At 38.1% G+C, this 26,039-nt stretch overlaps 1 protein-coding gene across 2 annotated transcripts; it reads left to right on the forward strand.

Moving 5' to 3' along the window:
* The first annotated feature begins 1,186 nt into the window (after window positions 1-1,186).
* ATP1B3 (ATPase Na+/K+ transporting subunit beta 3) lies at window positions 1,187-25,360 on the forward strand. 2 transcript variants are annotated; one of them, XM_071752137.1, is made up of 8 exons: window positions 1,244-1,509; window positions 9,582-9,710; window positions 12,244-12,351; window positions 14,090-14,277; window positions 14,988-15,038; window positions 15,612-15,638; window positions 19,914-20,000; window positions 23,030-25,360. In XM_071752137.1, the coding sequence occupies exons 1-8, from the start codon at window positions 1,401-1,403 to the stop codon at window positions 23,198-23,200; spliced, it is 870 nt and encodes a 289-aa protein (XP_071608238.1). In that variant the 5' UTR covers window positions 1,244-1,400; the 3' UTR covers window positions 23,201-25,360. The 2 variants fall into 2 exon arrangements, with proteins under 2 accessions (XP_071608239.1, XP_071608238.1); XM_071752138.1 differs by lacking the exon at window positions 15,612-15,638 and having other exon boundaries at window positions 1,187-1,509.
* Window positions 25,361-26,039: the final 679 nt, after the last annotated feature.

Below are 26,039 nucleotides of genomic sequence, written 5' to 3' on the forward strand. Positions count from 1 at the left end.
AATATAAGAACATAGACTATTGAATCAGACACTCAGGAGGTAAATAGGTTTATTCTATTTTATGCTTCACATTTACTGCTTTCTGGCATGAATAATACTACAACTGTCATAAAGATTCAAACTATCCAGACTGATAAGTACCTGGTTCCTCTTGTTTTGAGCCATCTCTTATATTGTTGCTCTTATATTTTTAAGATGTAGTCTGTAATAGCTTTTTCACTCAGGTTCGATGTTTGTCTTACTGAGTGACTATTTTAAGAACTGCTTTGATGCAGCAGCTCTCCTGTTACACTTGAGTTTTGCAAACCCCCTAAGGAATGGTCCAGCATTTACTTCATCAGTAGAGTAGGAAGGGTATGTTATATCTGACCCACAAGACTGAGTGATGGGGCTGGTGGTGTGCAGTGGTTGGCACTGCTCTGTTTAGCAATGAGAAAAGAGGGAATTTGAGGGGGTGGTAAACAGAGCCTCTTCCTCTGCTGTCAGCTCAGAGATGGAGAATTACTTTTTGTGCTAGTCTTATTTTCGCCTTTAAGTGTGTGATAGGAAATGGGTTGTCGAGGTCTCATGCTCACATAAGTTGTATTATCAATATCCCTTCTTACAGCATTTTTACACAAGTGTTCTTTTACCGAGGGTTTCAGGATGGTGGCACAATTAAAAGCAGTTCCAAGATCGGAATCTCGCTTAACAGTTCTGTCTTCCGATGCAGAGACCCCATCTCTCATCTTCCACTGGCACTACCCTACCCTCACGTCTCCGTTCAGTGCTGTGAAACACCACGGTGCCACTCACTAATGGGTTACCGAGCTGGGCCGTTCGGTCACGCTAGGGGTGCCCCCAGGCTCACCCCATGCCAAGCAGGCGGCTGAGGCGAGCCAGGGCCCCGGGCGCAGCCGTCCGGTGGCCGGGTGAGGTGTGGGGGACGGCGCAGGTGCCAATGTAGGGCGGTATCTCCGCCACTGCGCCTCTCCCTCCATAGACGGCGGTGTCTGGGCGGTCTGATACGGTCCCAAGTACCTGCGAAAGGCCGCCGGAGCGCCACAGCCCCCTCGTGTCCCCCTCCGGGCCCCCTGCCGCGGGGAGCCGGACGGGCGGGTACGCACCGAACCCGAGAGGGCGCGAGGCTGGGCCGCGTGCCAGCGCAGCCGCTGACCGCCAGGGGGCAGGCGCGCGGCGGGCGGCGATTGGCTGGCGAGGTGGGACTGATGCCACGGTGAGCCCCGCCCGGAGCGAGATGGGCGGGGCGATCGCTGCCTGACGGGCCCCCACCCTCTCTCCCGCCGGGCGCCGCGGCGGCAGCAGTTACTTAGCGGTTGGGAGCGGGCGTTCGCTGCGGCTTTCTCTGCCTGGAAGGTTTCGCCGCGGGGGTGTGGGACGCAGCGGCTTCTCCCCTCGCCATGTCTAAGGAAGCGAAGAAGCCCTTCCGCCAGACCATGGCCGAGTGGCGGCAGTTCATCTACAACCCCAACAGCGGCGAGTTCCTGGGGCGCACCGCTAAGAGTTGGGGTAAGGGCTCCGGCGGGGCGGGCGGCCGAGCCGTCTCGAGCCGCCGGCGAAGGCAAGGGGCGACGGGGGACGAGGCTGAGGGCAGGGAAAGTGGGAGGGGGCGTTGGGAGCCACCCCCCGGCCCCCTGTAGTGCTCAGGAGGCGCGGAGTGGGATATGGGGGCCGCGGCGGGCAGGTGAGGCGGCCCGTGAGGCCGCGGCGCACGCGCCCCCGTAGCCGTTACAACCGCCGCTCGCCTGTCTAAAAATAGCTCCGGCCGTGACAGCGGGGGGCGAGGGGGCGGGGGTTTTTCCCGGAGCAGGTGGGGGTCGGAGGAGGAAGAGGAGTTTCTGGGAGCGCGTCCCGAGCTGACTCACCCTCCCTCCCGCCTCAGTACGCAAATGCAGTAAGCGGGGCGGCAGACTCCTCCTCCGCCTGCTCCGCTGAGGGCGGGGGTGAGGGGAGGTGCGGGGGGGGGAATGTGGGGGGTGGGCGACGACTACAGGGGCCGTAGTGGTGCGGCTGTGACGGGCTTCCGCCGTGGAGGTGTGGGGCCGGCTCCCGCCCCGCGCTTATCTCTCGCAGATGATGGCAGCTCGCGTGCATATCAATACAGCTGCTCCTCTCCATCCGTTCCTTACCTACCCTCTGGCATCGATAATGTATGAGCACGAACTGCTTTTGTACTTCCAGGCGGTAGCTGCGGATCAGAGACGGAAAGCAATAAAGACCTCAAAACCCAGAAAGTTTATGAGCACCGGTCCCAAATAGTCTACTAAAGAGTTATAGTTGTGTGTCATTGTGCTAAATTTGTTCCAACACAGGGCTTCTGAGCCTTTTGTTTTTCTTAAAACGAAGCTTTTACGTGAAAGTTGTCCAGTAAAGCTTGTGAAGGGGTGTTTGTTTTTCTCCTTTCAGGTAGGCTTCCCATTGCTTTCCTCGGAGCTGGAAAGCATGTTATAATAATCTTGTTGCTTCCAGTAAAAATATTTGGATTTTCTGAGTATGTGTTCTCATATTAAATAGTTGTATAAATGCTTAATCTGAGGATGTTTCTTCAGGCCTCATGGGACATATTTACTGACTTCAGAAAGTAATGCATCTCCTCCCAACTTGGACATAGTTGGGATACTCAATAGTTGTGCTTACAAAACCAACAAGAATCTCAGCGTGTCGTAAAAGAACAGGCCAATACATCCTTGGCCTTGACACAATCTCAATGAATACTAATGTTGAAATAGTGGGGAGGAGCCTTAAACAGACTACGCATGGGGTGTTCTTTCTTTGCGGTTCCAGTGTCTCCTGTCTGTCAAGAGAGGGCTCTAGCTCTGACATGAGTTACCCATTCAGATGGAAATAAGAGCTTGCGAACTACTTTGCCGGTTGAATAGCGAAGGAGAGGAAATTTCCACTCTGCTGTTGTTCAGTGATCTCTCTGTACGAGCAGGTTTCCTGAAGTGCGTGGGCTGGATGAATGGGTGGATGGATTGCAGAAGCGCGTCTATTTCATGAATCTGACGAGCGCAGGCTGTGCACATCAGAAATAGCTTGCAGCTTTTTAAAGAAAGTGAAGCTGAAGTAACTTTCTCTGTTTAAACTATCTAGAAGCCTAAGTCACTTATGTTACTAGTCTGTGCTAGTCCAAGGCCAGTAGCTAACACTTGAAATTGATACAACCATTGAGTTTCTACAGCCAGCTCTCTTGAAAAGAGCTATTTTTTGTGCATTTGGAGAGTATTTAATGTTTCAGTAACAGTTGGGATGATTTCACTTAGTAAGTTTTCTTAAGTGGTTTAAATGATTAGTAAGTGGTTAGAGCTATATACTTTTTCCTTAGCCTGGACATAAGAGATGACTGTTCAGCTGTGCTATACCTTGACTTTTTATTTTTTTGTCAATATTTATTTGTCCTGGCAAATACATAAACTACCTAAGAAGATATATTAAAATATTCAGGTTTTGACTGTTCTGGCAATTGGTGTGGGGCTTTTTTGGGGGGGGGGGGGGGTGTTTGTTTTTTGGTTGGTTTTTTTGTTTTTTTTAGTTGCAGAACTCTGAGTATCTCCCAATTACTCCTTTTCTGTTGCCAGTTTCCCCTCTGAAAGTGGGGAGGTAGGAGAGCTCTGGTTGCCAGTCTGCTGTGCGGCTTCAGGGGCAGCATGATATATATGAGTTCAGTTGGCTCTGATTCTTCCATGTATGTTTCTCTTGTCTCAAGACAGAAAACAGAGTTTTCTTAAAATAAGAAGTAAGAAAGGAGCTGAAGAGAAACTGTTAAATACTTACACTACGTTTGGGTTTTTTTGCCCTAGCCTGATACATTCCCCGGGGGCTTATGTGAATAGTTACTGCAAGGCAGTGATTCTCTGTGAATCTGAGTGCTGTGGAATTGGAGTACTCATCTTTGTCTGCCATTTCTGCGTCAGGATTTGTAAAATGAACTAACATAAGCTCCTATACTTATTTGTCATGTAATAGAGGGAATTGGTCTTTCCGAGTTTGGTAAAAAGTAGCCTTTCACAGTTTGGTAAAAACTTTCTACTAAGTGTCCTTGCTGTAAAAAATGAGATGTTTTTTACTTTTTGCCACCTTGAGGGATAATTCAGTTTGGATCTTTCACAAAATAGTATCCAAAAAACCTCACCAACCCCCTTACCTTTTAAATTATCTGGCATAATAATTTATTGCATTAAAGGAACAGAAAATACTGGGAAAAACCTGTTGATTAACGAGTTGGTGAAGATCTTAGCAACAAGGCATATGTGGTGCAATAAATCCTTGAAGAGGTGATGGGAAGAAGGGCTGACCCTGGGGTTCCACATGGGGTGTCATCAGGAAGGGCAGAGAGAGGAGAACTTGGAAGATTGCCATGTGGGGCCTTCTGTAAGTGAAAAGAAGTTTAGCATCTGGCTCTGCCTGTGATGTCAAGGTACTGTGCCTGCCTTGAATATTTCAAGAATAGAGAAAGAGCATCATGAACATATTGTAACAGGATGCTCACTACACCCTCGGTTGTGTGCATATTCTTACAATATAGACAATGAAATAATTTTACTCAAGTTTACAGAAAAATAATTTGAATCCAAAAGCCTAAACAAAGCCCAACAAAAGGGCAATACAGACTCTAGCAGTACTTATTTATGCTCACACTAGTTGTCAAGTCCACTTGAGCATTTCTGTAAAGCTAGCTGTGTGTGTGAAGGTATTCAAGGCAAAGGTAGAATTGAAGTACACAGAAATTCAGACCTACAGAATATTCTTTTAAATGCTAGCTGTATCCTTCAGTGCTCAAATATGTGCTTTAAATTAAACAGGCAAAAATGTACCAAAAATATCCACTAAAAAACCCCAGCACCTTATTTTTTGGACGTCAGTGACTGTAACAAAAGATCCAGTTTTGCTTCCGTTTAGTCTTCACTGAGATCTTTCTGGGGCATACAGTGCCATCTAAGTTTTAACTGCTTTTCTGACCTCATTTTTCTGTGTTTCTTTAGCAGTGTTTTGAACAGGCTTTTGTTGTGGTTTAATTTTCTTCACAGGTGGTCTTTTATTAAACATTGTGACATCACTGTCTGCCATTGCAGTAGAAGCTCTTAGACATCCAAGTTGTGAAATTTTTTTGTGGGTTTTTTTTTTGCACTTTGTTCGTACTGCAGCACATAGTGCCTGTAAAAATCCCTGCACAGCCAGAAATGGGACTGCAGTCAAAATCTTACTAAACTTGTCCATGATACTGCCTAATGTAAGAAGTGATTATTTGAGAAATCTGTACAATATTGTATTTTCTCTTATGCACATCCCTCGGAAGAAAAAAGGCTTGCCTTCTCTTGTTGCAGGTATCAGTAAGCTCTGGTGGTACAGCGAGGGTATTTTAAGGTTTTGGGATTTTCTGTGTTGTGAATGTTTTAAAAAAGCACTGGCTTTTATGATTATTTACAGGTGTTGCATTTGACAATTTTTATTGTCTCTTGAATAATTTTGCCACGATATATGTGAATCCCTGGCTTATCATGAAATAAACTGTAACACAGATGAAAGCTTGCTTTCTTTCTGAACTTTTCAGTCCCTCTTTTTTCCTTTCCCTTCCCTTAAGATCCCCCAGATTTGGAAAACAGTGTTTCTCAAGTATCTAGGGAATAAAGTTGAACCATCATTAGTGTTTATCTAATATGAATAGTTACATTTGTGTAAGTCAAGGAAATCCATCTGCAGGTGAAGTCCTTCTTTATGTCTCTGGCACTGGTGGTAGTCACTAGTAACAACATTACTTAGGTACTTAAATCCTACTAGTTAATACTGAAGAAGGATCATGCAGGTGACAAGATGAACATGGCATGGAATCCAGCAAGCTATAACAACAGCGTTTCATTTTCATTTTTGCAAATAATGCTAGATAGTTGCTTCCATGTCTGTTGTGAGAGTGTTTGTATTGATGCCAGTATATATCTGCCTATGTATTGTGTATAGGCAGATCTGCCCATCTGGTTTATGCCAGATGACATGTCTTTTATCTCATTTTCCATGTAAAGTTTGGAGAGCTTGTGTTCATCATGGAACATGATACCTTGCCTTCACCAGAGTCAGAAAGTCTTAATTTTCATAGTGGAGAAATGTTTTGATCCCTGCAAATTAACTTCAGCTAGTGATGGCACAAACATCTTGGTTCAGAAGTAGCAGTTTTCTGGATTTGAGTGTTGTTTATCCATGTGATTAGGATATGAAGTGTTTTTGGTACTGTGGGGCCCTGCAAAAACAACAACCAAAAAACTTAACTAGGTTAAAGTGTGATGCAGAATTCTTGTTTTGAGAGTTGTCCTGAGTGGTAGTTCTAGGGTCAAAGACTGATAGACTCGATGGGTTTGATGTAGCAAGATACTGTGTGACAACTGAATTGATTTCCATGTTAGATGTGGTAGCTGTACTTAACTTGGAGTACATGTGGAGGATTGCTTTCCACTGTTGCTTTGGGTGCGTCTTGTTTCCTGACAAGAAATCCAGTGTTATGTGGAGGTATGTTGGCAGAGCTTCTTGACAGGTTATGGCATGTTCACTGTGATTAGCTTAGGTTAATTAATACTAATAGGCTCATAAAGAGCAGCTTACTCAGTTTGGGGCCATTGCAAATTGCAGGTTTGGTTTGTTTTCCCCCTCCTCCCCTATTTTAAATGTGGCAAAGTAGTATAAATGGGGCAGTTTAGTCTAGTGGTTAGTGTTCTGCTAGTAAAATAAAGATGAAAAATAATCTGTGTATGCTTTGCTGGACTGTGGGAGGTTAGTGGAGTTTCAGGGCTGTGAATAGATTCTGTAGCCATGTTACTGCTGCAGCTCCGGTGGAGAGGGTGTTGTTGGAAGGGACAAGAACCTCCTGTAGGGACTGTTCACATTGCAGTCTGCCCCACAGATTCGATCACAGTGTTTTAGACACACATTTTCCCCAGCACTGGCATGGGAGACCCTCCCCAGGGACTGCCTGCACATATCACTTCTGCCCAGCTGCAGCTTTTGGCAGGGGAGGAAGTGCTAGCAGCCCCCTTGGGTGGTGGAGTAGGGAGGCTGTGTAGGTGGGTGGGCATCATAGCCTGGGCTGAGTGTGCAAAGGAAGAGAGCTGTGTCAGGCTTGGATCATCTCTTCGGAGTGCTTCAAAATGGAGTCCAAGGCCAGTATTGCAGATGTTACCCTGGTATTGGTCCAAATCAGTACTATACTTAAGGCCATGATATCTACTTAGGAGTGCACCACCATGCTGCTCTTATGGCCACCAGCAATAAACAATTGGGCAGCTATTTTTAAATTTTTTTTCCCCAGTGAGGTTAAATATCTTTTGGAAGTTAAAATACACATGTATTCTGACATAGTTCAGTGAAGATTTTCCTGACTTCATTGCTTTTATCTGTTACTACAGAAGGTGCTTGTGTTGTCGTAAATGTAAAAACTTTTTCCTTTTTTTCTTTAATTGGAACTGCCTGATGAATGTCTTGGTCACTTGATGGAAAATGTACTTTTTAGACTGCTTGTTGAAAGTGTATTCAAGAATTGATTAATTGGCAGGGATCAAAAGGTTTTGTAAGGGAGTTTTGTTGGGTTGTTTGTTTTTGTGATATCCCAAATACAGCAGATATTAAGATCAGAAGATCATTGCTCCATTTTGGATCTAGTTGAAGCAAATTGCTGGTGTGCCAAATACAGATGCAGCTTCCCTGATGGCCTTTGTAACATTGAGCTGGTTGCTGCTGAGAACATATTATGGTAAAGATAATTTGGGAACATTATTATTATGATTTTAATACATGTACACTGAATTCTTTCAGAAGTGATAAAGGTACATGCATCTTTAGTGGTCCTGGGTTGCTGGGGGATGTAGTACACTAGAAAATTATTAGTGTAAAACCAAAAAACTACTGCTACATGCAAGCACAGTTTTTGGGACAGGAGCCAGGCGTTAGGCTTCCTTTTGTAATTTTCCAGTGTGCAGTACTAATCACAGGTACAGTCATTTTTGCTTTTGATTTTTCCTTTTATATGGAAGGGTGAAAGATACTGCACTTTATTCTCATAGAATTGAGTGTCAGTGAGTGTCAGTAGAAAATTGCATAATTTTGATGTGTTTTTCTTGACTCAAGTTGTATCTCTTTGGCTTCCTGATTGCAGCCTTATGGTACGACAAAAATTGAATTTGTGTAATTGATTATGTTTTTGAATTAGAAAGGTTTTGAGGATGATAACTGAATTTCTCAGTACTTGTATAGCTCTTTTTCTTTTTGACAATCCATTTGTCCTTAAGTGTTCAGTCCTAAACAGAATTGCACACACTTTTTTTTTTAGGTTAATGTATTCAGTTAATAAAACAATTTCTGTTTAAATGTCTTTTGGTAAGTCTTCAATCTGTGTGGTATACATGCTTCATCTTGAGTTGGAAACTCTGCAGGTAAACATAAATTTTAAAAGGTAATCCAATAGTAATGATCAATACATGCTCTCGGAACTTCTGAAAGCAAAACCAAGGAGATGTAGTAAGCAGTATACTCTTATTTTGTTCCATAAATTTGTTATACTGATATGGTTATAAAAATAAACTAAAATAATACATTTTAAAAGGCCCTTAAATGAAGGTGAATCTGAATCCCTATAGTTTCTAAAGATTTTAACTTTGACCTGTTTGTTACCTTCTCCTTTCCATAAACAACCCATCTGTGTATCTGAAGTTCATGTCTGTGCATGCATAATGAAAAGTCGGAGGAGAGAGAGAAGAAGAACAGGGAACACTTCCCTATTTTTACAGTGAAGTGGTGGGGAGGTACAGTGTTGTAATAGAATGTTCCCTTGAGGCAATTTCCCTGGGTTCTGAGGAGCTCTCCCTTAAGAACTGTCAAGTTGAAGCTTGTAACATCTGTGTAATTGGTGAATTCCAGGAAGGTTGCTGGGTCCTTGGTGTAGGTTGGTAAAGTGGGTGCATTCTTTAGGCAAACACTTTTGATAAGTATGAATAGAAGGCTTGGTTTGTTTTCCAAAATATGCTGCAGAAAGCATTTTCACCTTGAGAAGTCTTTTGTCACAGGATATACATGTGAATGAATGCTCTGTGTGGAGTTCTCACAAATATCGTGTATATTGTTAAAACACCAATTGCTTTCTACCTGCTCTGGATGTAGTGTGATCATTTTATCTTTTCACTCAGTTCTTTTATTTTCCCTAATACCCCTTCCTTTCCAGATACAAAACTTCGCTTAAACAAAAATTCCCTTAAACAAGAGAAATTATTTTTTTCTAATGGACTGCTTAGTCATCTTTACCAATTTTTACTGTGTAGCCCAAAGAGTGGGTTTTAATGTTTTTATCTTAAAAAAATAGAGAAGCCAGAAGGCCCAGTAAATTTTAAGAGCCAGAAACTATGAAGAAAACCATTGTGCACCCATGATTGTGCACCGTGATTTCATATGTATGCTAGACGCATATTGATCTGTGGCTATCAGTGGCAAAGGATTAGGGAGCAACCAAGAGCAAACTTTGTATTGCTTATTTCCTGTTTTTATGTTCAAAATAGGTGATGAAATTAGCTGAAATGAAAATAGTAAATTTAGCTTTTTCTTTACAGGTTTGATCTTACTATTCTATCTGGTATTTTATGGCTTCCTGGCAGCACTCTTCACATTCACAATGTGGGTTATGCTTCAGACACTGAGCAATGATATACCAAAATATCGTGACCGGATTGCTAGTCCAGGTAACAGTGTATTTATTTTTTCATAAACCTCTGTTTGGTTTAACAGCTAAGTTTTATTTGAAAGTTTGTTTGAAGCATGATCTGCTTACAGGAAACTGTGATTATTATTCAATTATGTGTTTCACAGGTAAAGCTTGGTGTGAGACGTTATTTAAGCTTATAGTGTAATCCAGTCAGTAGCTTTTTGGACATGTAGGCTAACTTGCTGTTTTGTTCTGCTGAATTTGTCATGTTTGTAGACTGCTACTGGCACATCCACACAACAGGATTTTGCAGAGGTGGGATTATCCTCTAATCAAATTACTTTAAAGATATTATTAGCCAGATCTCTTGAATCAAGTGGAAGGCTACCTGTGATTCCTGTTCGGTACTTGGAAGAAAGTACAGGAAGGCTGTACTCTGGGGGTAGTCTGCTCAAGGCATTTCCAGAGTTTTCATTGTGGCTTTATTTAATTCTTTTTGTTAGGTAGCTTTCAACTAACATTAAATGTCTGTGGGTCCTAGGGGTTTTTGAACTATTATGTAGGGATCCACTGGATAGAGAAGGTCCCATTTTATGATGAAGCTGGGTCCACATAACATTTAGGTGCCACTAAAAATGATGTCTTGTTTCCGGGAACTTGGTTCCTTTGTGTATGTGCTCATCCAGTCCCACAGTTGACTGGTTGAAGGAACTATATGTGGTGGAAAAGAAACACCTTCACAAGCAAAAATAAATGATAAGGTGGTTAACTTTTTTTTAAGTTAAAGGTTGATTTGTTACAAAATTATGTCATAGGCTCTATTTTGGTGTATCTCCATGTTGGAAAAAAAACCTAATGATTTTCACTCCCAAAGATTTAAGCGAGCGAGCTGGGGGGAGCTGTGACTTAATGCTGGACTTCAGTGACATTTTTTCTCTTATGCCGCTAGCAATTGGTATTTTGCTTTGTTTTGAAATAAGTAATAAAATACGTTTGCTTAAAAATGTTTGTATGTCACATTTAGTTTTTAGCTGAAGAATTCCTATAACATTTCTGAATTAATTTTTTATTAACAATGTATTCAATTTGTGTATTTAATTTTAATTTACATATTACTCATACATTAAGTTAGTAAAATTGCTTTGTTTTAGTGTTTCTCTTTAACACTGTCATTTTTCACTTGCAGTGAAACATGTCATGTTCCTGGCTGTAAAACTTTAAATTATAAAAAAAAATCTACACACAAAACCTGGATGGCGTTGGTCAAAGGTTTTACTCTTGTGTTAAACATACTTAAAAATCTCACAGCTGGTGTATTTTATAGTTAATACTTGACTTGCATTGTCCACTGGGATATAATAGTATCAGTCAAATCCAGTTGATTTAAAAGCCTTTTTTAAAATCCCTCTTGATATTGTAAGATAAAGTAATCTTTGTTACAATCATAGATGTTGAGCCTGCTAATTAATTCTGTTCCTCTAGAAGAGCCTAAATCCTGCATTTCTCACAGCCTATATATCCGTCCTTCTTCAATACAGCAGGGCTGTATTGAGTAGGAGAGAGTGTGCCTTTTGCTTTCACCTGCTACAAAATAAACCCCTATGATTTACCTCTGTACCTTTCTTTACCCATATCCTGGGAAGAAGGACAGTTCACCTTTATCAAGGGCCCAAACTCCATGTCAGTGTCTGCGTTTTTCATCCTTCAACACAAAGCTGGACTCCACAATTCGGTAATCCGTGTCCTTGTTTCTCCTGCTGGTCCTGGCTCCCTGGCTGTAGATTGCTCCTGTTCCAGTGCCCTCAGCCAGCACCTGAATGAAGCCAGCTGCTGGCCCCCACTGCAGTGGGCTGGGGAACCCTGACTGCTGCAGTGCCCAGGAGGCACGTCGAGAGTCTTGGTAGTTACCACAGCCTGACTAAATTGTACCCCTTTCATGTGACGTGTGCAGTGGTTTGACAAAGCTTATTGCATTCTCCATGAAACCAGTGACGTCTCAACTTTGATTGAGGAGAAAAGGATTAACAGCTAACTTTGCTTGCCTGTTTTGATTGAGAAATTTTTCAAGCCATCTTTATGAGTTATAAAATTTTTTAAAATCCTTTGGCTCTTGTGGGTTTCAATGAGCTTAATACAATCATAGCTTCACTATATTGCCTAAAAGCTTTGAAGCCTTGCTTTAACTGGAGCCTTTCTGGGTGTGGTTTTGGGTATTTTTTCAATTATTTTAAAGTGTAATTTGCTCAATATGGCAACTGGGAAGCAAATCAGTAAAATTATTTTATTGAAAGTGATTAAGTTGTGATTTTGCTGTTCCTAATCACTCGGGTTTGGTTTGTGAATTGCAGTTACATTGAATGGAATTGAAATATTAATTAATTTTAATGCTGATTTTGATAAGTGACTTCAAATACAAGCTACCATCTAGTACTATGGAATATATTGGGTAAAATTGACGGTTTTTTACAGATAGATAAATTTCCAATATATTGATATGATTTTTAAGTAGGCTAGAGTGGTGTAGGGAAGAGAAGCTGTTTGGTTCTTTACTTGCACTTTTTCTTTTTAAGGACTTATGATTTCACCAAAGCCAGACACTGCATTGGAATTTTACTTCAACAAGAGTGATGCCCAGTCGTATGCAGAATATATTTCTACACTTAAAAAATTTCTTGAATGTAAGTAAGTTATAACTGCCCAAGTAATTCAGGATTCTTAATGCTGGGTACATTAGTTTTCTATTTTGCTTGTATTTACTAGTTGCTAATGAAAAAAGATGCAAGTTCATCTTACTCTAGACATGTGGTGTTTACTTTACTTTAAAGTATTTAATTTACAGGAAATGGTGAGTATCAGTACCTATTCTGGACAGAGAGCATGAGGAAAAGTAGAGTATATAATGGAGAGTTTTGTGTCTTAGTCTAGTGTTGTGGTGACATGGTTGTTTAAATACTACAATATGTAGAAATTAAGTATGCCAAAAGAATTCAGTGTAAAATTACATAGGTCATGTATTTGGAGCCAAATTTTATCAGTCTTCATCTGGCTTGGTAACCGAGTGAGAATCCTTTAGTCTTAGAGAAGTTGAGTTTTTGTCTGTTTAAAAAATGAGGCACGTTAAGATTAAATTAATTGCCATTTTTAAAATTTCATACTGATACACAGTATCAGATAGAAATATTGGAACTCTGAATTTAAAACATGGAGAAAAGGTAATTCAGGAATGTATATGAATATATACTTTATCTAGAAATACAGAAGTCAGCCCCTCAGAAATTGTGAGTGAGAATTGAGAAGGTGCTGTGAGATATCACCTGTGTGCCTGAGTACCTTTCTAAAGTGCACAAGCTGTACTTGCATCTATCTGGATGTGTGGTTTTGGTGCCTACTAACCACTTCTATGAGTAGGCTTTTCTTGGCTCTGCCAAGGGCTTCTGGGAGGAATGCTACCTTTTGTTATTACTTGCCCCTCTTGTAGATCAGTGGGCTTTGTCTCTTGCATTGAGGATGAACTTTCATTACCATTTTACTTTGTACTTTAAAAATGTGTTAAATGTGAATGCATAAATGTTTGTGACAATGTATATGTGCATTTGTGAAACACAAAGAATGCGAGAAACAAGATGGGACTTTAGTATAATATGTTAAATTATCTGATGTGAACATAGGGGCAATTTGATATTAGTCATGGAAATACTTGAAGTTTTCCTGTATATTTATAAAAGAAATGTGCAGTGGGAAAGCTGGTTTACTTTTCAGGTGTAAAAGCTTGATTTTTATATTTTAATACATTACTAGTTTACAGAATCACAGAATTATTGAGGCTGGAAAGGACCTCTGAGATCATGAAGTCCAGCATATGACCAAACACCACCACATCAGCTAGACCATGGCACTGTGTGCCACATCTGGTCTTTCCTTAAACACCTTCAGGGATGGTGCCTCTACCACTTCCCTGGGTGGTCCATTCCAATGTCTAATTACCCTCTCTGTGAGGAGGTGCTTCCTAATATCCAACCTAAACCTCCCCTGGCATTGCTTCAGGCCATACCCTCTCCTGTCAGTAGCTGCCTGGGAGCAGAGCTCAGTTTTTAGAATTTTTAGAATACATAATTAATTTATTTACATAAATTGTTGAAGTTGTGATTATTGATAGAATTAAAAAAGCAGGACGACCATTACTTCTTTTGTAATACTCTTTATACTTTCATTTTAATTTCATTTTCAAGTACACTTCTTAATAGGCTTAGAGAAAACTGGTTAAAAGGGTGCTCTGAAAATAGTCCTTTGAAAATTTAAACTCCCAGACACCCAGACAAGTATCAACCATAAATCAGATGTTTGTATAGGCTTCTGTAATTTTTTGCCACTTGTATGCTTTATATCATTGATTTACATGCTGTTTGTGTTTCTTAGCGTATGATGATTCAAAGCAATCTCAAAACATAAACTGTACACCAGGAAGTATTTTTGATCAGAGTGATGTTGCTGTTAAGAAGGCATGTCGCTTTAACCTCTCTGAGCTGGGGCCATGCTCTGGAAAGGAAGATAAGACTTTTGGCTATTCTAAAGGAACTCCCTGTGTGCTCGTGAAAGTGAACAGAGTAAGTGCCTACTTTTTTTTTTAATTTGTAGTGTAAGTGCTCCCAGCTACTACTGTCTGAAAAATGACTGTAGAAGAGCACTGAAATACATGTTCAGTTTGCTTCTCAAGATACTTGCATTTATGGAATAATGTAATTTGCTGAAATGCCTAGCAATTCATGTGTTTCAAAGAGTGAAATGAAGTGAGCTTTTTGAGGGTTCTAATACAAGTATTTGCTTTGATTAATTGCATCAAACTATCCAAAACTCCTGTTTTAAGTGTGATGCTCTTTTGATTTGATTGCTGTTCTAACATGTAATAGATTCTAAGCCACTACGAAAGTAAAGTGTGGTTTACATCGTGTCTGCATTCTAGAAATGTAATTAGAATATCATGCATTCTATAACTCTAGAAGTTTACCGAGTCGGTATATAACTTTTTGGTGATGTTATACATAACTGCAAACTGTATCGAGGCATTAATGTTTTATGCTGAATATAAAATAAGAAAATCGTCCTTTCTGTGGCTGCTGTAGCTAGTTAAGATTTAATTAGCAATGCTTTAGATCTTACTCCTAGTCTAAAACTGGGCTTCATATAAAAATGATACTAGATAGATTGGCTTCTTTTATAAGCTCTGTTATTTTAAGTAGGGGAAAAGCCCAAATTCAGACTCTAAAAGCAGAAAGAGGAATAAAGTCTGTAAGTATTTTCATTTTCTTTCCTTTAGATAATTGGATTAAAGCCTGAAGGAGAACCACATATATTCTGTACATCTAAGGTCAGTTCTGTATATAATAGTGTTCCGTTAATTTTCCTTGTGATTAGGATGGGAAGTGACATGATATACTGTGTCCGCACATTTATTTCCCTCTCTTTTTTTCTTCTTAGACTTTCTATTTTTTTTTTCTTGTTTTCATCTACTGTATGTCTAGTTTAGTTTTAGTGTATTTAATTTCTGCGGTGTATAAAAGTACTTTTCTGGTTTTGTTTTTCTTTCATTGTTAGATGTATTTGAGCTACTACCTGACTTGATTTCAAGTCAAGGAAGATGCAAGCACTTAATTTGTAGTTATGTTTATTTATTTATTGTGAGTTGTGTTTTGATTTCCCATTTCATAACCTGTATTTTTATTTTTTCTCCATGCTGCAAGTGCTCCTTAGACAATTTTATAAATGATGGGTAAGACACAGTGTGGAAACTAATGTTACTGTGCAAGTAAAAGTTGCCTTCAATTATAAACTACTTAAATTAATAGCTACTCTATGTATATTAGTTGTGTACCAATCGATTCACACAGAATGTTTTGTGGCAACTATAATGATTACATTGGCTTCTGCGTATTTTTCCTAGACTTCTTGGGGAGCAGTGAAAGCCTTGGTAAGTTGTTAGCTTGAGCAAGGGTTGGAGTCATGGCTTCTAGCTTAAGGTGGCTGATAAAAATACAGGCTGGAAAATTTCAGTAGTTAATAAGACAAATCCTGTAAGAGTTGCTGCTGTCATCCTAGTTACCTGTAGTGGGCATAAATTTTAATACTTGATTTTTGTGGAGTCTTGGAGCTTTGATCTGTGTCTGACCATATGTTGCAACTAAAAGTTATTCCATTGTTTTGAGATTGAATTCATTATGACCATGGTTAAAAAATGTTGTTCTGTTGGAGGAATTATTGGTTTCTTTAGAATAAAGCAGTTAGGTAAATTCTACTTCTAATAGTACTCTTTCTTCACTCATAATCTTCCATTACTTTTAATCATTTGGTATTCCAAATTGGACAGAAGTTTGCTTCTAGCTGAAGTATGGCTAATGACAGAATTTTCCCTTCTGTTACCAAACTGGAAGTAGTCATGTCTCTCAAGAGGAATTTGCTGTCTGTAATACATCGGGTCTTTAATTGTTCTGCTATTTAAGTCTTACTTTCCTTATTTTCTAGTCTGATTTGTGTATGTGATTTCTTGAAGCTCAGAGCTTTGAATTTCATGTCACTATTTTTGCTTTTCCTCTGTAATATTTCATGACTATTTGAATAGAATCAAGTTCTCTTCAGTGTTTTGAACTACTTACTGCTCAGTGCCATCAATGAATGAACTTTCTTTTACATCTTGCTAGTCCTTATTGAAAACACTTAGTAGAGTCCAGGACAGCCACCTTCATTTCCACATGAAATGCCTTGTGAGTTGTTGAAAACTAACGTTCAAGTGATCTTAAAAATACTGATGGTATTTTCTTCAGCTTTCTTATATGGATGCTCTGTGAGATAGTGGTACAAGCTATACTAAGCAAATCACAGATTATACTTATCCTCTTAGCTGATTTCACTGAACAAGAGTACGTTTGATAACTTGGGTGGTCATGGTGGGATTTTTGCTATTTTTTAACCATTGAAATACTTTAATTGTATGCTATAGTATGTGTTTTCTTGCATGCTGTTTCTTTAAGTATGAATTACTGCTTTTTACTCTAACCAGCTAGGCATTCTCTGGTTTACACAAGTGTGGTGTTTTTAAATTTCAAGATCATTAATCTTACTAGTTCTTCAGAGACTTCCAGGGAAAATGTTTGGCAGGCTTTGCCACCTCGAATGCATCTATTATGTCTTAAATTAGTCTCTTCTTGCCCTAAGTTATAATAATTTACCTGTTTAGGAAAGCTCAAGTATTGCTTACAATTCATTCTTCTCTATAGATTGTGAAGCAGCATTGACATCTTTCATTTTCTCCTTTTGTCTATGCTTCATTTTTACAAACATCTCTTTCTGTTACGCCTCTTGCTTATTGAAAGTCTTATTTTTGTCTTAAAGGATTACAGAGTTCTTCATATCAGCTTATGAGGCTTGTTTCAAATTCCGTATTTATTTCTTTGACTATATAGGATATGAGTGGTGTGTAATGTTCTCTTCCTCTTCTGTATTAGGTAAGACAAATGCTTACCTAGATACAATATCCTGTGGCTATTCTGGATCTTGATGAGGCAGGGACATGAATTGTGACCCTCTTGTGTGCACACTGGAAAGGTAGAGCAGGATAGCCAATACACTTTTGCACAGATGAAGTTATAATTGCATTGAATCTGGCACTGTATTTGAGTGTTCCCTGAATACTGGCTTGTAACAGAAGTTAAAGTGTAGTGGTGATTTTTACTTCTCTGTTACTTCTCTTATTCAGGATGTTTATCTAGTCTTTAAGCAGCTGGTATGTTCTGCTTCACATGAAGTTATTTCTCCTTCTGTGTTGCTCTCAGTAAATGTGGATTAAGAGAACTCAGAATATACTGCAGAGTTTGCAACATGCATTTTTTAAAATAGCCCCTGTACTGGTATTCGCTTCATAGAATAGATGAGCATATTTGTGCAATTCATAGCACAAATGCAACTTATTGGTAATTTTAAATTTTACATCAGAAATCTTTATCTCTGAATAACCAAGACTTGGTACTTGGTAGTTGGGGATGCTTCTCACTGTGCCTGCACATAGTGGTAGCTGTCATCACTATAATTTCCATAGATTAGGAAAATGTTTGCAGTATCAGACACTAATTACAGCTGGTTGTTCCTCCTGGATGTTGGACTATCTGACCTTCTGTAGTCTTCGTAAGTACAGAAAAGAAAAATAATCTTAATTCCAAAATACTTATATTTATGCTGTTGTATTAGGTATTGCCTTCTAGTTTAGAGGAATGACAAATGGCTGTATGAAAGATGTGCCTTGCTATTGTAAACATGCTCAGCATGTGAGTTTCTGTACTTTGTGTGACAGAAATCTTAACTGTTTCACAGTTTCTGCCCATGGGTATTGCTCTTTATCTTGTACAATGATACCATTTCTTCTTCTCAGTAAGTTACAGACCTGTCTTGTCCAAGTAATTTCCTTTGGTCTTTGTACATTATTTTAACACCTGAAAAGTCACAGTCTTAATAGAAACCTAGTAAGTGAAGTGGAAGTTTGTCCAGCTCAGCCATCTTGATTTTTAGATTTGCTGACTCTGTGCAGCTCTAGGTGGAAATTGTAAATAATAACCAGAAAAAGTCACACTTGGTAATGGACTGATTCTTGAATTACTCTTCAGCAAATGAACTTGTTTAGGTGCAGGGTTGTTTTTAAATCATGTAGAGATACTAATTAGGATTAAATAATTATTAAGGAAAATCCCAACTTCTACAGCAGTTGCATGAGACAGGCAGTTGCATGTCCCAGAACCCCTCAGCTATTGCACTGATAGCCTAATGCATATATATTAATGACTGCATGCATGCCTTGTGTTTAGCTGCTCCAGAAAGCTCTACTTCTCTTTTATCTTTCTTATGGTATTCTGTATTCTGGTTTTTTAACTATTATTTCAGGATTATATTTGAAAAATTAGTATTTTCAGTTGCATGAGCTTTGGTGAAAAGCAGTACATTTCTACTTAGTAATTAAATGCCAAAAATACTTAATAGACATATGTGGAAGAATTGCAATAGTTCGGACTGCAAAAAAACAAGAATGTGGCCATACCCTAAACAACATACTGCAAGTTCTTCTGAGGGGGCACAGAGAAGAAATTCTTGATCTGTGGTTTATTCTTCACTATTTTTTTTTGTTCTCCATATTCCTCTTTTCCTTAGTTCTTGTACTGCAGTTGTCTCCCGAGACATCTTTTTAGAATTGCAGCTGTTGTATATGGTAGTATAGTAAAAAAACAATGAAAGTTACTAATGCACTTTGAACATGCGAATTACACAGAACAAGCAATGGTGTTCTGAAGACATAGAGCGCTGGGTGGAGGAGTTGTATTAATGGCATGTCACTTTATCAAGTGGACCTTTTTATAGAAAGGCACATTAGGTGTGAGCATTTCCTAGTGATTTGACATCCTGCCCAGGATACACAGTACTGAGGAATATTGTGTTTCTGGAGTAGATTAATCGTATACACATATTTTGTATATTTTACAAGTTAGGTGACTCATTAGTCAGAAATTAGGCACCAATTTTGCAGGCAGCTGCTTCTTATAAGATTTGGAATTATATAGGAAAGTCTACCAATAAGGCAAGCATGTATATATTATTCCAAGGTGGTGATGGCACACTGAAACTCTAGCAAACATCCCCATTTTACATTTGGCTTTACTTTAGGTATCCTGCATTCCAAAACTAGCTGAACAAATTTAGTAATAGTTGCACAGAGGGGGTGCAGTGAAGGGTTATATTGATCCAGTTTATGAAGGTTAAAAATCTGGCTTTAAACAGAAAATTGTCTTTAGCTTACATACAGATGTGCTGTTGCTTCACCAATATTTCACCAATACAGGCTTGCTTCTGGATACTTGGGATTTTAGCATGTAGACAAGGTTTTTTTGACTGCTGTTAAATTATTAACTGCAGTGAATATTCTCCTCCTCCCCCCCTTTTCCTCTGACTCATAAGGGAGACATGAAGGCAAGCTGTTTTGACTTGATGTTTAATTTAAATACTACTGTTAATAATCCATACTTTAGCAGATGTGTGCAGCATGTAACTGCCAAAAACGAAACTATTTTATAAGTTATTGTAAGGTTTTTTAGCTCAGTCGCTTTCTTTTAGGGATCTTGCACTTTATCTTTGGGTTATAATTATAATTTTGTCTTCCTTTTTATGCAAGCAGATGTTAACTTCTAATTTTGTTGCTACCCTATCACAGGAAGAAGGCATGGTTCAGATAAATTATTTTCCTCGTGGAGGCTCAATTGACTTAATGTACTTTCCATACTATGGAAAAAGCTTGCATGTAAGTATGCCCTAATGATGCTTTTCATTTTGTAAAGGCTTTGTTTCTGTTTACATTTAAAATTACTAAAAAAAGATCTATGTTAGGACATCTGTGGTTTTTTGGTCACTGATACCTTTTGGAATCTTTTTGATTACAGGGAAGGTAGGAAAAGTGAATTGGTTCTTCAGATTATAATGAAGTTTCTAATAGCTAATCCTTGGGGTTTATGCATAGGATATTAAGTTTATAATACATTTATGGTATTGTTGAATGTGTTTCTTTCTAGCTCTGTGGTTATGTTTTCTATTTGCTCTGTTTTATGAAGATGTACTTCAGGGTAGCAGATCTTTTCAATTTTCTTATATTTGTGTTGTTTCTGCTTGCTTCATCTGCCATTGTATTCTGACAATTTTTTAATCTAATTGAAGACCACTTTAAGTCTTAAAAAACCTCCAAAGCTCTCACTACTTTACACAGAGTTTTCAAACTTGAATTTAGTTAGTTTTTTCTGTAAACTTGTGATCACTGCATACAGAAAATTCATGCCTTCCATAAAATATAAAATTATATTGTGTCTTATTGACCAAGTTATTTATTCTAATGAATAGACTTCACTTTACACAATTGCATATAACAGCACTTTTTAAACATGAATCTATTAAATCCATAGTATTACCACAGTTGTTGGTTGTAATTCCCCTGAAGTGATTTTTGTACTAAATTGCCACTTTATCAGTTATTTTTCCAGTGTACTCTGAATTCAATGTAGTATAATCTCTTTTTATCCTCAGATGGATTTTGCTAACTAGAAATGAGGGCTTTTTTTCAGTGTTTGATTCTATGCTACTTATGAGTAGTCCTTTTTCCATTTTATTGCCAGACATTTTGAACTGGTAAACCCTTCATTTTCTTAGACCTACAAGATTAGAGAAGACTGCATCCAACAGGCAGTGTCAGTATGTATGTTATCTCATTTCTGGAATGGAAGAATAGGGAAAGAGAGCACTGCTTCCCTAAGAAATGCAAAGAAATGCAAAGTAGCATCAGTAAGACCTTGCATTTCAGGAGGCAATTTGTACTAAAGATGGGATGAAAAACTTGCCTGAGAAAATAACTGTCTCGCTACTGTACAGAAAGTGAAAGATTATAAAAGGAGAGTAATGAATTCAGGCAAAACTCAGTGCTATTCATTGCTCGAGTTTTTTGTTCTGTTTTCTTAGTTTTTGCTTCAATGTCCTTTCTCTTTTATTTTCCATGTGGGATAGGGGCTGTGGTTTGAGGGATTCTTGCTTATGTGAGGCTCAGTTCTCCTAAAATTGGTATATTGTGAAAAAGAAGAGGCAATGACTAGTAGTGAGAGGCTGAGGTATTTGACTAGATCTGAAGAAATGGAATTGATTTCTTGGCTGTACAACAGAAATTTTTGTATCAGTCTAGAATTGTTGAGTTACTTTATTCTGTAAATGAGTTAGGAGGACTCAACTAATATTGCAGCTCTTGTGCTAAGGTAGGAGCCATACTGAGATGCCTATGGTTTCAAAGTCCTAAATTTTTTTTTTTTTTTTTTTTTTTTTTTTTTTTTTTTTGCCTTTTATTGCTCAGGACAGTGAGCCCAATCCCTAACCTCAGGGAATGTTAACCTTTTTTAGATGATCTGTAGTGCTTAGTGAGAATGCTAATTGTTTTCCCCCATCCCCTCAAATTTTATATTGAGTAGAAGTCCATTCTGGTATCATCTGCAAAACATGATAGAAATTTGTGTACCTATTTGGAAAATCTCGGTGTTGAGAAGAGTCTGAAAAAACACAGGAGTTTCATTTGATTTTTAGAAAACTCAGTACTTCATATGTGGTTATAACCCTGACAGCCACAAGATTTTGAGCTGCATTTCCAATTCCCGTTTTGAAGTTTAGAGGAGCACAGGAAAATTTCTGATCCAAGGAAAATAGTTATTTCAATCTACTTCTTAGTAGTACTTCACATTAATGATTTCTCACATCAATTTCCATGCCATTATTCTTTGTAAATCAGACTTCCAGTATTCTATAGTGCGTTCTTTGGTAATAGCGTAGAGAAGAAAAATAACAGAAATGCATGAAGGAGTCTCTTAAGTAATGAGGGAAAAAAACCAAAATTTTTCAACTAAAATTTAAGTCCTGTGCATGCATAATATTGTAGTGTCATATTTAGTCCACTGGCTTATATGGTTATTTTTACCAAGAAAACAATTTTTTTTTTAATCAACAGTCAGCTGTATTGTCCTAAAAACTAAATATAAACTATGCAGATACTTCATGAATATTGGATAAACCTGCTTTAACAGTGTATAATAAATAAGGTATTATTTAATTAATAGGCATTTTACAAGAGAATTTAAGTTGTCCTAGCTGAATTGGACTTCAGAAATAATACTGGGTCGACAAAAGAAAAATTATTCTGCATTCATTCTTAAATGTTTATTATAGGGAATAGGCTCAAGATTTGTAATTGTGCCACCAAATACAACTGATCAGGACATTGTCAGAATGTCCAAGGAAAGGTTTCTGTGTAAAGCTGCCAAACAGAGAATGGATTTTAGAATGGATTGTTGTTGAGCAAGTAAATGGGATAGGGTGAGATAGTTTACTCGTATTTGTTGAATTGTGCTTTTGGCAAAACACACAGATTTAGGAAAAAAACCCCAAAACACAAAGCAAAAGAGGCAGTGGAATGGATAAGAAGGAAGAATAAAATTTCAGAGACTGTTTCAAATAGAGGTTTCTAGAAAAATTTGTCCTAATGTAATACAAAGGGCTAAAGTCATATGCCTCTTGGATATGCTGTCTGTGACTTTAGTTACGGTGACTGTGTTAGTTAAGAAATAGTATGATGGATGTATACCTGACTGCCTAGCTTGGGGAAAAAAGTCTTACCTGAGTCAGATCAAGCTTTGAAAGGTTGGGTCGTTAATTAACTTTTTTCTTGACTGGTCTGATGGATTAAATGTTTATTTACATGCTAATTTATTCTGGTATCTCAAATATTTTCCCCATCTCTCTGTTTACTAGGCTCACTATTTACAGCCTTTAGTGGCTGTTCAACTAGAATTTAACTCCACTAGTACCAAAGAAGAAATAACAATTGAGTGTAAGATCCTGGGCTCACCTAATATAAAAAATGAAGATGACCGTGACAAGTTTCTGGGACGAATTGCCTTCAAAGTTCAGATGACTGAATAGCAAGAGTAAAAGATTCTTCACAAGTAAATGTTGTGTTGTCTGTTTTGTATCAGCTGGACATGCCATTCCTAGGATATGAGACCACCTTGGAGAATGCCAAGGTGGTTTATGGCATTCAGGGTAGCATAATGATATGCTTCCAAATTGTATGTTTAAAATCCCTCAAAATAAATGCCTATCCTGCTTCTGCCTGCCCCATTGGAACAGTGTACAGACTATAGTTATGTCATAGGGACCTGTAAATAGTTGTTTTGAAACACATAATAGTGACCTTTTTCCTGTTCTAAAATGTGGTTTTATGCCCCAAGTGAGTGTCTCAAGCTTAATGTGCTGTGCTATGTAAATATTGTGTTGATTTAACACTGGTTTAACTGTCATATCTCAATGCTGACACCATTATAGGGATAAATAATAAATGGTACCTGATTGACATAGTGATTTTTTTTTTTTTTTTTTTTTTCTTTTTTCTTTTTTATGTGAAAGTAAACCCCTCCAACGTGAATTGTGTGTGCGGGAGCGGGTGGGTGGCTGGCTGGCTGGCTGTGTGGAGATGCCTTAAATTGTAGATTGGGTGGCGTGGGAGAATTGGAATGGATTTTAAGAGTTGGTATGGGTTTCTGAAAGGAAGTGCTCAACTAGTACTTTTTTGTGTGTGTCACTGTGCAAGTATTGTGTACATGTAATACTTGGTATAGAGTTCGGTATTCTAGCAGAGGAATTTTTTTCGTGTTGTTATTTGCTTGCAATATATGGAGCACAAATCTACGATATTTTAAACTTTTTAGTTCAGAAATATCAATATACAACAATTTAAATTGCTTAGGGTCCTGGTAACAGTTGAACAACAGAGCTGCTTGAAAGAAATGGCTTGACTATTGTAGGAATAGGCTGTCATTTTCCAATTGAAAAATTTCCTGAAGAAACTGTTAAAATATATATATATAAAAAGGATTGTCGTGATTAAACATTTCTGTTTAATTTATATACTCTGTTTCATTGCATCATTTTAACATGCTTTCTGTCTTTGTCTGCTGTTTCATCTTGGATTTTTTGTTTATTTTCTCATCATCCATTTAGAAAACTGGTGCCACCAACCGCTTTATAGAAATACCTTATTGACTTGGAGTGGGTTACTTGTAGTTTTATTTACACAGTTACTAAAATGTCTACAAATAGACTGGTTTATTTGTCACTGTTCCTCACATTAAACCAAGTCCACCTATTGTACTGGTTTATAACTTATATATGTTGTACTGACATGGGATTATATTGCTCTTCCCTAGTGTTTTTTGGTTGGTTGGCTTGATCTTATTTGAGGTTTTTTTGAGCACATGGGCCACATTCTGATGTCTTCTCAATATTAAACACCACAGCAAATCATCATTTGTGTAAATACCTGTATGTTCTACTAGTTAGGCCTGACTTTGCTACTGAATATGCTTTTATGCCTAATTCTTACAGTGTTTTTTAGTATTATATTTAAACAAATTAAACGAATTATTACTAAAATTCAAGATCCAGTCTTAAAGCTCTGAAAATGTTTGAGCCAATCTAAGCCACATTAGTGCAAAATGTTTTGACACCTGTCCAAGCTTACACTGGTGGCACCGTTGGGGGAAGCTGCTCTTCAAGGGACTTGAACAGTGTCTTGAACCTTATTAAAATAGATTTATACTGATCTGATACCATTCAGCATGCTTTTTTGTTGTCTACAAAAGAAAAACTGTTGTTCCTACAATATGCAATGGGTACTTTTGTAATAATAGCATGCATTAATACTTAAGAAGAATGTTTTTTCAAAATATTCCATTACTAATGTGTTACATGATGCACTTTTAGAGCTGGGATATCTGAGTTCTTGAAAATATGACTAATTGCTTCTCTGTATATTCATACTGCCTGAAAGTATTTAAATAGTCCTGAGGGAACTTAAAGTGTAGATGTTGCATTTGAAAATGTGAAGGACTAGTGTCATGTAAAAAAATTTTCACATTTGTGTTCACATAGGAATTATAAAGTTCTGGATAAACACTTGGTTTTCAAATGATCTGATTTTGGAATAATTTCTCTTTTGACTTCTATATAGACAAAGCATGAAATGGCAACTCTTCACCAGCACTTTTCAGACAGGTAGAACTCAATAAAATCCTGTTCTCCCTAGCTTTTGTAGATGTGGTTTTCTTTCTAATTTGATCCCATAAACATTATCATTTGGGTAGGGGGGGGGAAAAGACAGAACTTTTAAAAGGTTTCAACTATCAAAATTAGCATGTAAAATCTATGTAGTTAGTGAGTCTAGTTTTAATTAAATTGAAGTGTTTCCTAATTTTTATTTCTGTATTTAAAATTTAAGTAAATCGTACTTATTTATGGAGGGGTATATTGAATATTAGGACAGGATAAGATTACTGATTTTCTTTATTTACAGTAAAGGTTCCTTGGGCTTAATTTTAAATTAATACAAAGAGTTAAGTTTACTACCTTGTTACCATAAACCTGAAAGGTGTAATTTTTATAGTGGTAAATACTTATTTATCTTACTGGGTAACTTGTATTGCCTTGATATCTGGAAGAATGACTTTTAAACATTATGAAATTGTCATTTGTTGCAGGTATTGTTTCATACCACCATGAAAACTTTCTTACATGAAGCCAGTTCAGTTGAGGTACCACCGACTCTTTGCCATGCCCCACTCTCAGTCCTCCTGTCACCCCACATGTGAGCTGAAGATAGCTAAGAGGCAAAATGAGCTGCAGGTTTTATTATCACTGATCATGCAGTAGATAAAGGTGATCCCTTGAGGATATGACATTTAAGTACTGATGTAAAAACCAAAGA

The sequence above is a fragment of the Heliangelus exortis genome, chromosome 9 (assembly GCF_036169615.1).
Source record: "Heliangelus exortis chromosome 9, bHelExo1.hap1, whole genome shotgun sequence".
Lineage (NCBI taxonomy): Eukaryota > Metazoa > Chordata > Aves > Apodiformes > Trochilidae > Heliangelus > Heliangelus exortis.